This window comes from Bidens hawaiensis, unplaced genomic scaffold (genome assembly GCF_021521415.1).
Source record: "Bidens hawaiensis isolate Kalapana, Puna unplaced genomic scaffold, B.hawaiensis_p1.1 tig00023819_1, whole genome shotgun sequence".
Lineage (NCBI taxonomy): Eukaryota > Viridiplantae > Streptophyta > Magnoliopsida > Asterales > Asteraceae > Bidens > Bidens hawaiensis.
Genome location: NW_027493746.1, coordinates 57,831 through 68,747, shown reverse-complemented (window position 1 = coordinate 68,747; position 10,917 = coordinate 57,831). Strand labels below are relative to the sequence as shown.

General features: G+C 35.3%; 2 protein-coding genes and 1 pseudogene across 2 annotated transcripts; 1 reads left to right on the top strand and 2 right to left on the bottom strand.

Annotated features, from left to right (window-relative positions):
- The first annotated feature begins 1,205 nt into the window (after positions 1-1,205).
- Positions 1,206-4,201, top strand: LOC143568153 (uncharacterized protein At5g02240-like). Its single transcript, XM_077054375.1, has 9 exons — positions 1,206-1,513; positions 2,267-2,379; positions 2,508-2,561; positions 2,732-2,816; positions 3,076-3,181; positions 3,412-3,498; positions 3,609-3,706; positions 3,802-3,911; positions 3,979-4,201. Exons 1-9 carry the CDS (start codon positions 1,264-1,266, stop codon positions 4,048-4,050), a joined length of 975 nt encoding a protein of 324 aa, XP_076910490.1. The 5' UTR covers positions 1,206-1,263; the 3' UTR covers positions 4,051-4,201.
- Positions 4,202-4,856: 655 nt separating this feature from the next.
- LOC143568172 (ABC transporter G family member 23 pseudogene) lies at positions 4,857-7,221 on the bottom strand (annotated as a pseudogene).
- A 655-nt stretch (positions 7,222-7,876) lies between these two features.
- On the bottom strand, positions 7,877-10,119 carry LOC143568173 (phosphatidylinositol N-acetylglucosaminyltransferase subunit A-like). The gene is made up of 8 exons (XM_077054391.1): positions 9,769-10,119; positions 9,127-9,699; positions 8,902-9,056; positions 8,710-8,800; positions 8,508-8,624; positions 8,334-8,437; positions 8,126-8,216; positions 7,877-8,048 (listed from the first exon to the last, which is right to left on the bottom strand). Exons 1-8 carry the CDS (start codon positions 9,889-9,891, stop codon positions 7,986-7,988), a joined length of 1,317 nt encoding a protein of 438 aa, XP_076910506.1. The 5' UTR covers positions 9,892-10,119; the 3' UTR covers positions 7,877-7,985.
- Positions 10,120-10,917: the final 798 nt, after the last annotated feature.

Below are 10,917 nucleotides of genomic sequence, written 5' to 3'. Positions count from 1 at the left end.
TATGTTGATATTGCATCAGGATGGTCCGTCCTTGGCTTTTTTAACGAAGTTAGGACGATTATTATGATTATTGAAGTAACAGACATAGGTTTTCCCCAAACTGCAATCGCAGGTTAAATTGGTTACTAATTATTGACGTGACTAGCATAAGGTAGTCTGTTGCAATCACAACACAATAAAGTTTGTAAAGTCATACACACTCAAGTAATGCTTGTATTGTATAATGTGTATTTGCCGGTGTTTCTAATGAAGATATTATTAAGCATTTTTATTAAATAAAAATACGTAAAGAACAAATGTATAATATAATTTCTTTAATCATATTAATTTTAATATATACTTATATGTATTATGTTATGTCAGTTCACTATCATTTGTTTGTGTAAACAATCCCAAAATGTCCCTTTAGAGGAGATGATCCAATTATGTTACCTAAATAAAGGAATTTTCAAAATATCTCTTCTCAAACGATGCGTGAAGTCTAGTTTAATAACCAAACGATGCGTGAAGTCTAGTTTGATAAACAAACCATGCGTGAAGACTAGTATGATAAGCAAACCTTTGGGAGTCGTTGAAGAAAAGTATCTTGAAGAAATGGAACCCGATGTAATTATGATGGAGAAGTAGTGTTTAGTATGAATGATATGCTTGAAGCTTGATTTAAGAACTATGATACATCGAAGTTAATATATATATATATATATATATATATATATATATATATATATATATCATTTTAACTATGATGCCCCATATTCGAGCAATTGGGCTTACCATAGCTATGCATTATACACCTGGATCATTTGTCACATCAACGTCACCTCAGCTTTTTATCCTCTTCAACGGTTTAACCTCACCATTCAACATATGTTATACTTCATTCTCCACAAATCTCCACTATTACATTATTATTTATATTATTTAAATACAAATAGAAATGAAAACAATCAAAGAGTGAGCAATGGCGTCCGTGGTTTATACGGGAACACGATATTTTAATGATACTATTTATGCCACCTCAGCATCACTAGTGAGACTCTATGAACCATACCTCACAGCTTATGTGAGTAACACTAATACGTTGTTATTGTTATGATCATTATCATTATTATTATTATTATTATTATTATTATTATATTTAAAAGATATAGTTATTATTATTATTATTATTATTATTATTATTATTATTATGTCGAAGTAACCACATTTTTTCAAAACCATAACCACCACCCAAAAAATACAACCACCGTCACCATTTCTTCCATGGCTTTCAAGCTATCATCACTCACTCTCCAAACCCATAAAACCACCCCCAATTTTCACACACAGTTCCTTCAAACCAACCCTATATTTCGCTCATCATCACCTTCACTTCCGTGTTCGAAGCTCAATTCACGACGCAAATCATCCATTTGTAGCAATTCACTGAAACAGGATACAATTCAGAACCCGGCCCCGACTTCTACATCGGCTAATAAGCTCGTTCTCGTTATCGGAGGCACCGGAGGAGTCGGTATGATTCTTTTAACCTAGTATTCTTCTTATGGATGCCATTTGTTCTAAATTAGAGTTTAATTTGGAGTGAGGTCATAATTAATACTTTTTTTGTAGTTTTAGGGTTAAATTACTGCATTTAGTGCCTCTCTAGGTAATTAAACAAGTAGTTACTATTTTATTTTCTTTATTTATTTATTTATTTTTTAAAGTTGAACACATCATTTTATTTTGAATAACTTAACACCTGAATCAACTTATGAACAAAGGACTTCTGAATATTATATTAGGCAGTGTTGTAGAACTCGCTAGGCGCTAGTCCGTCCGTTAGTGGGGTACCAACTAGCGATTAATCGAATTGGAATTTTTCAAACTTATACACACACATACACATTTTCAAAATTTTATACATAAATTTTCAAACTTATTAATTGGATTAGTTAGATTAATAAGTATAATTTTTCAAATACTTCAAAGGTTTTGACCAATTTTGACCGAATTTTGACACATCTTCAACGATTTTGTCTGGCTTTGACCGGTTACCGATTTTAGGGGCCGATTAGCTGAAATCGCATTGGCTGCCCAGAAATTAGCGATTAATCAGCGGTTAATAAAACTACGATATTAGTTTTGGAGGTTCCAATCCAACTAAAGTTGATATTAGATAACAAGGAAAGCATTCGCATTTCAAAACCTCGTTTTAGAAACCATAAGGTTGAGTATCATCTATACATTGTATAATCATGGATATATAATATGTCTTTCTCTGCAGGACAATTAGTGGTAGCATCATTGCTAAATCGGGATGTTAAATTGCGTTTATTACTCCGAAATCCAGAGAAAGCCACTGCTCTATTTGGAGAACAGGAAGAAGAGAAATTGCAGGTCTATTTTCTTCTGTTTTTGTTCTTTTACATGCTATGAATGCAAACAAACTGTGACATCAGTATTTATCTTGACACTAGTGAAACCAGTTCGCGATATAAATTTTTATTAGATAGTGATTTTGGTAGGTGATTAAAGGTGACACTCGGAACTCAGAGGATCTTGACCCGTCTATGTTTGAGGTTTGTTCTTTCAATCCATTTACTTATGAACGGGTCAATTTGATTATGTTACTGGTCAAACGGGTAAAATATGAAACATATCTACACATTTTGACCCAAACCCATTTTACCAGTTAACCCACCCGGCCCATAAAATTTGTCATCAATAACCTTGAACTTTTGATTTATAGGGTGTAACGCATGTTATTTGCTGCACGGGTACTACAGCGTTTCCATCTCGGCGATGGGATGGGGATAACACACCTGAAAGAGTAGGTCTGAATCATACTTGGTGGAAAATTAATTATGAATATATGTTCATTCACATATCATTGTAATTATATAACTTTACACTTAAAAAGTACATATAGGTAACCTTGCATGTCCATATGTGTGTAATTATGTACAATTGTACACAAACACATGCACACACATGTTTATGCTGATAGTTTACCATCTTTTTTAGTGCTAAACAATTTCATCTTTCATTTTTTTGATAACTGTTTTACAATTTGATGTTACTTTGTGTTTAAAGATTGGGAAGGTGTGAGAAACCTTGTGTCTGCACTACCTCGATCACTCTCAAGAATCATCCTAGTTTCATCAGTTGGAGTAACAAAGTCAAATGAACTACCATGGAGGTACGCTTACAATTCAAGTATATTTTATTAAATATTTAAATTTCTCTGTTTCTAAACTAAAACTGAGAAGGTGTTTGGATGTGTGTTTTGATAGTGATTATGTGATGTTACATAATCAAAATAAGTTAATCAGTTTTATAACAACTTATAGATAAAATGACATTTTTGTAATAAAAGAAGATATGGTTTATTTTCTGATCCTATTTTTTTCTCCACCTTTGATATGTCAGCATCATGAACCTTTTTGGTGTTCTAAAATATAAGAAGATGGGGGAGGACTTTGTTATTAACTCTGGACTTCCTTATACAATAATAAGGTTTGTAGCTCGTACTGCCGTTGCCTTTTAACCATATTATTATTAGATCTAAAACATTCACATTTTCATATTGTATACTTATTACTTGTAATATGTGTTTGCAATATTAGACCTGGTAGGTTGACAGATGGACCTTATACATCATACGATCTCAACACTCTGCTCAAAGCTACAGCAGGTGAAAGACGAGCCGTTCTTATTGGTCAAGGTACTTCAATAATTTAAAATAATTTTTCAGATATTTAAGTTGTGACAATGTTTTGTTAAAGTAGATATTGTTCATCTATTTGGTTGTGTTTCCAGGAGATAAACTTGTAGGAGAGGTTAGTAGGCTGGTAGTTGCGGAAGCTTGCATACAAGCATTGGACATAGATTTTACTGAAGGCCAAATATATGAAATCAACTCGGTCCCGGTTAGTGATGTAGCTAAAGTTTTTATATATTTGAAGGCTATATTTTACTGATACTGTTATGGTGCAGGGTGATGGACCAGGAAGTGACACAGAAAAGTGGAAAGAATTGTTTAAAGCTGCACAACTCCAAAGTGTATGAGCATGCATACTATGTAATCTATAAACTTGTTCGCTCGTTTTGTAACTAAGGTTAAAAGTGTATCTAATTCTATGTATCTTGGACAATTATAAAATCAAATGTTATATTACAATCATAAGGTATATAAAAGGCTATATAGTTAAACAAACCTGTGAAAGATGACGCTATACTGGTGAAATAAATCCATCAACCTGGTTTTTAAACATTAAAGGTCTTGAACTTATTTAAAATGCATTTGCGAAATCACGAATAAAAAGGTCGGCTACTATCACACTCATTGTGATATGTAGAGATATTGCGGATGGTTTTTTCTTTTTTTTTTGCGTGGATGTCATGTAGACTCTTTGTTGACGTGAAACACTACTCCATCAATTATTTATTTTTATATATAAATTTATACTATTTATATTTGGGCATATATTAAATAGCATATAAGAGATAATGTATATGATTTTTTTATATGAATATCGTGTAGACTCTTTTGTTGACTTGAAACACTACTCCATCAATTATTTATCGCTATATATAAATTTGTACTGTTTATATAAACAAAAAACCATCCATGTTACTTTTTGCATATACTAATTGGTCACTTCATATACGTTGAATCATATAAAAGATATAATATGGTACTTGACTTTTATCTTTTATGACTGATATAAAGCATATAATATAACAGATAATAAGTCGTTATTTTGATTTTTATTTATTCACAAGCACATCATTTTAGACAAGTTTAAAAGATTTAATCTACTAAACTAGGTTGACAAACTTTTTCGTGTAAAATGATAATGTATGTTAGTATTTCAATGTCAATTTTTACATAAACTCAAAGATTATGTAATTAAAAGAGGGTGCTGCTATCTTTGTGTGATCAAAGAATATACAATTTCTTGATGAATTAGTTGATTCATGAACCATGAGAGTGATATAGCATATATATTTTGATAAACCCAAGTGGGTGTTAAGTCTTAACCCAATGCTATTATACTCGATTCACAAATATTATTCAATAAACATATTTCACTCCAAATGATTCAGAGTTCATATTGCGTAAAATTCCCATTACGGGTGTTATATTTTTGCTAAATTCGACTAACTAATCGCTTTATGCATCCAATATCATGACATGACAAAAATAAGAAAAGAATAAATGAAAATAACAAAAAAATATAGTAAATATCATCATCTTGTTATCAAACAAAAGATTCATATTGTAGTTTTGGACACCTTTCTTGAAAGAATGATCCAACAAAGTACCCTATAAAACACAAAGAAACCAAACATGATCCCAACATTCATCCATCTAGTATCCGATTCGAGCCCTCTACCCTTCAAGATATCCTTCCCGGTGACCGAACATGTCAAACCGGGACCCTCCTGAGAGAAACAAACCTCCCTCCTACCCCAATACTCGTTAACCAACCACGAGTCCAATGGGTACCGATACAACGACACATAGTACATAAACATCCAGTATTTTGGGATCACTTCTTTCGGTATAAAGTACCCCGAAAAGAGAAAAAACGCACCAAGAACCGTGCAAATGAGGGAATTCCCGGATATGAAATCAGGTGAAACCGCACTTAAAAAGAGAACCAAAGAGCTAGCCATGAGTACAATGAGCCAGACCACAAACACGAAAAAGGCGAATGACATGACCGATGGGTTCAACCCGACTAGCCAGTATACTGGAACCGCAAATAGAAGGCCAATAACAAAAAGAAACGGTAGGAACACGATCGTGTTGGCGATCATATATGAAGACATCTTGTAAGCGCCTCGTGATGCTTCTTTCATTAACACTCGACGTTCTTGAAGGTATATAGGAAGTGCTTCTACAGTAGACGAAAGAAGAAAACTAAGACTAAACGCGAAAAGACCCAATCTTTCCGCGATCCCATTTTCGTTGTTTTTAACGTTTACATACACGCTCCCTAACCCAAGCCCTCCAACAACAGCTTGCATTGTTCTTGCCAAGAACAGTTGTTTGGTCCTATAAATCGTCTTCCAAAACCGTGTACAAAGAATTAAAATCTCATGTAACCCGTGTTTAAATCGACTTCTTTCAACACGTTGGTCCCGTCTTAAAAGCTCTTGAAACGTGCCTTTCGTTTGTTCTGCCCAAACAGTAACAAAAGACGGTTCCATAAGTTCTTCAAATGTATCGAGTTCGTTAGTGTTATGTAACGTTTCGAGAACCTCTTTAATTTCCATCGAGAACTCGAGTGCATTGAGTTGAGTCGGAATTTCAAATCCCAACTCGTTAATGGTTTCCTCGAGTGACTCGAGGGACCCGTTATGGACTGCCGAGCCATTTGAGAGGATTAAAAAGTTTGATATGCATTGGAGGACCCGATAGCTCGGTTGGTGGATTGATAGAATAATAGTGCGTTGCTTTGATCTGGCCATGTTAGATAGTAGCTCAATCACTTGTAGAGCCGAGCTACTATCTAACCCTGACGTTGGCTCGTCAAGGAGTAAAATGGGCGGGTCAGGAATCATATCGACACCAATGGATACCCGTTTTCTTTCACCTCCCGATATGCCACGATCATCTTCATCCCCTACAAAACTATCACGAACATGAACTAAACCGAGCTCACGAATCAAACACTCAACCCTTTCGTCTTTCTCTTTTAAGCTCATATCTTTAAGCCTAAACTTGGCACTATACATTAAAGTTTCCTTCACAGTTAGCAACGGAAGCAAGTTATCTTCTTGAGCCACAAACCCGCATATCTTCTTCATCTGTGAAGGGCTCGTGATCGGGAAATCGTTAAGTGAAATGGTGGTTTTGGGATCCAAAGCGTTGTTTCTAACACGACCGGATATGAAGTGGAGTAAACTCGACTTGCCACTGCCGCTTGGCCCGACAATGGCCATGATTTCCAAGCTTTGTGCAACGAAGGATACTGATTTGAGAATATTGATATTGTTTGGGCTGTTGTTTAGCAGCCATGGAAGGGTGAATTGGGAGTCTGTTTTGATAGTGTAAGAGAGGTTTTTAACAGTTAGTTTTTAGGACGGTTTGGAAGGGTAAGGTGGTGGTGGTGGTGAGTGGCGGGAGGACGAGGAGGGGCTGGTGGATTGATCCGGGGAGTTGTCGGAAGCGGTGAAGAGGGCGGCAGAGTCGTCTTCGATGGTGGAAGGGTTGAGGCAAGATGCCATTTTTGAGTTTAAGCTATGGGGAATGAAGTAAATTAAATGTATTAAGATGAAAGTTGGGTTAGAAGAATTAGGTAGGCTAACTTAAGACTCATTGATGATTGGTATAGTGGGTTCCCTAACTTTGGTGAACCAACTGTGTTTCTTGTAGAGCCAAGTCATTGGAAGGTAAGACTAATAGCCTAGTATAAATGTATGATAGATGTTTCTTGTCAAATGGGTAACTGATAAAAAAATAACCATTAAGAATATATAAACTTATAGATGGTAGATGAGGCATAGCTTGGGGGTTACATGCGTTAAAAAACAAAAACAAGACAAACGAGTTCGGGCAAACAGACCAAAACAGTCAAATCTGGCTTAGGAAAAAGTGAGGCCGTATTCGGGTCAAAATGGGTCAATGTTACATTTAATTTGCATCTAATTTATTAATACATTTTCTCATTTGATATGTTAAAAATAATATGTTCCCACAGAGTCTTAATTTCATATGAATTGATATAATTACCACATCTAATAAAGGAGTTTTATGTAAATTCAAGTTCATACATGAATGCATTGACAGATATACATGGAGGCTAATTTTTGGTATAAAATAGAAGAATAGCCATTGAATAGTGCATTCGCTAGATAAAAATTTATACTTTGTCAAAAAAGCCTTGCATATACAAAAAAAGTGATACATCTATATACAAAACCAGATACATATATGCATGTTATATGTGTATATACGGACCAAAGTCAAGATCACAATTATGGTCATGTTCTTAACCCCGCCGTTTAAGCTCCGTCCCTTTAAAATCAGGCACCGGCTCAATTTCAGAATCAGGCTACAGAGATTTATACAACTATAATCACCACAAGAGAAACATAAGGGGTTGTTGTGTAAAGTAGCATAGACACATACCTGCCACTGTTGTAACAATCGCCATAATATGAAATCAATGATCATAACCAAACAGAAAAGCTTGCCTGCCCACGCACCACATGTGAGGTACCTACAACGGATCGATTGATATCAGAATATCAGATTAGCTAACTAGCTGCGCAATGTGTTTGACCCGTAACCCGCCCATTTTGCGACCTTAGAATAATCAAACTTAGCATGTGCATACCGAGGGAGTCTTTCCAAGAGGCTTTGACTTGAACATCTTAACGCACGATCATACACGATTTCTGTTCTTTTTGCAACATCGTGCCAGCTATACATTTCTTTCATCTAATTAAACACAAAAAGATTTATATAAGTACACGACCTCCAACATTGGAATCATTCTAGGCGAACTTACAAGAAGATGCATCTCTTGTGGATCAATACTAGGAAGTATCCGAATTGCTTTCTTAATTGCTTGTACCATATCACTAGGATCTGGCTTAGCAAGAACAATCATATCATCTGGTAGAACCTAAAAATAGAGAAGATAAACATTTTAACATGATAAAAGAATACTCATAATTTGCAATGAGAAAGCAAAATATTTTAATTCCCACCTCTGGAACACCGCCAACACGTGTACTAACTGTCAACAATCCACAACTAGCTGCCTCTAGTATCGCTATGCAAAAAGCCTCAGTTAAAGAACTATAAAAAAATATACAAAAGGCCTTTATAAATAAACTGTGTGATATCGATTTAATCATACCAAACTATGTAATAATGTACATATACCGATTGAATCATACCTGTTTAAGAATATGTGGCCCGAATTCAAAACCGATCTCACTTTAGCATGTGGGACCGCACCTAACATATCAACTCGATCTTGAAGAGAGTGTTTCTCCCTCATCTCTTCTAGTCTTACTCTCTTAGGCCCATCTCCTCCAATGATGAAACGAACCTTAACACACATGCTTTTAATAAAATCTTCAAATTTTTTAAAGAAATTATATAATCTTGCAAGAACTTACATTGGGATACAAAAGACACACTTCAGGAATAACTTCAACCAGCAGATCCGCACCTTTTCGATAAACGAGTCTACTTATCACAACAATAACAATCGGATCCATGCTAAGTCTCTCAGGAGCAGGCTTAAACATAGTTGTATCCACAGCATTTGGTATAACATAAACCTTCTCAGGAGGCAAACCCGACCTTAGAACCGTGTTTTCTTTACTTGTATGCGAGACACATATGGCTTGACTCACATCTGCTAAAGTAAACTGCAATACTTTGTTCATGTGAATGCTTCCAATATCAGAAAATCCGTACAATGAATGATCAGTGAATATGACTTTGTAACCCATTGTGCGTGCGTGCATTAACGCCTCGTGACACATGGTTGAAAAAGCTTGATGCCCGTGAACTAGTGAGATCTTTTCCCGAATAAGAATAGTTCTTATAATTGGAAGTGTGCCATAAAAAGTTGGCAATGTATTTTGCATAAGAAACGGCTTCCAAGGTACATAATACACCTTTAAGCCGTTTGTCATGTACCTCACTCCAGAACGGTTTGCATAAGAATGAGTCATAACCACCATCTGAGAGTTAACAGAAGTGATTTGTTTGGAATTCAAACATACATAAAAGTAAATTATTTAATTTCTAACCTTATGACCAAGCTTAAGCAAGCATTGTGATAAGAGATAGATGTGATTCTCCACACCTCCGAAATTGGGGTAGAAAAAGTCGGACACCATCAAAATGCTATACTTTCCCTCTTTGAATTCCATAACTACAACGAATCAGAGTCTCTTGTATCCACAACATATGAGAAATATATACATTATGCACCACACAAGCATTTAGACAATAGAAAGAAAGTGTCACACAACCATATTTGGAAAAAAACTGGATGGAAATTTATTATCATTTATGTAACAGTAATATTATGGTGCGACGGTAGCTGGGTTGTTACAAGTTTTCCCTAACTGGCAGTAAGCACTGAACTATGCAACACAAGTGTTGACGATGGAACTTATCTCCCATTAGTGATGTCATTGGAGCTGGTTTTAAATGCACATTTACTATTAAAATCATCCAGTTAAAACTTCGATAGCTTCATACAAAACCTCACATGTAGATTGGTGAATTCTAGAGACCTAGTAAATTTTTTTATCATATCTATATAATGTTTGATACTGGCCCTAAAATGGTATACTGAAATGAAATCCAGATACCATTTAACCTGTGATAGAAAAACAGTTAAGCTCATCAATGAAATTGCATATTTATTCCATCCACATATTCAAACCGAGACAGGATCCGTATCTGTCATAACGCCTAGTATGGTTGTAAAAATCGCGGCCAGGCTCCGAGTACTCAACGAGTAATCACCGCCTAGGCCGAGTTCTCGGTGAGCCATCCCCGAGTACTCTCTGACTAAGGCCGGGTCCTCACCGACTAAGGCTGAGTGCTCTCAACGCCCCCGTCAACCGCCTAGGGTCCGCCTAGCGATTTTTGCAACCTTGACGCATACATAAGATTTACATAGAGTCCCTACCAGTTTAATTTTAAAAGCATTAAACCATATAATTCTAATCAAATTGACAGACATTCAAGTGAAGAGGCAAACTATGCAAATTCCTTAGGTAAATTGAAAGAAACCCTAGCAGATTCATTGAATTGCAGATATATATATATATATATATATATATATATATATATATATATATAGAGAGAGAGAGAGAGAGAGAGAGAGAGAGAGAGAAAATAATGAAGCCTTAAATCAATACAATTAACTAACTAACTAAACAAAC

Bases quoted from the DNA above. Each gene is read 5' to 3' on its own strand.
- LOC143568153 (XM_077054375.1), top strand. From the start codon at position 1,264: ATGGCTTTCAAGCTATCATCACTCACTCTCCAAACCCATAAAACCACC. The intron at 2,562-2,731 runs GTTTGTTCTTTC...TTTGATTTATAG, and splicing joins TTGACCCGTCTATGTTTGAG to GGTGTAACGCATGTTATTTG. The intron at 3,182-3,411 runs GTACGCTTACAA...TTGATATGTCAG, and splicing joins TCAAATGAACTACCATGGAG to CATCATGAACCTTTTTGGTG.
- LOC143568173 (XM_077054391.1), bottom strand. From the start codon at position 9,891: ATGGAATTCAAAGAGGGAAAGTATAGCATTTTGATGGTGTCCGACTTT. The intron at 8,625-8,709 runs GTGGGAATTAAA...CTCTATTTTTAG, and splicing joins GTGTTGGCGGTGTTCCAGAG to GTTCTACCAGATGATATGAT. The intron at 8,438-8,507 runs GTAAGTTCGCCT...GTGTTTAATTAG, and splicing joins CACAAGAGATGCATCTTCTT to ATGAAAGAAATGTATAGCTG.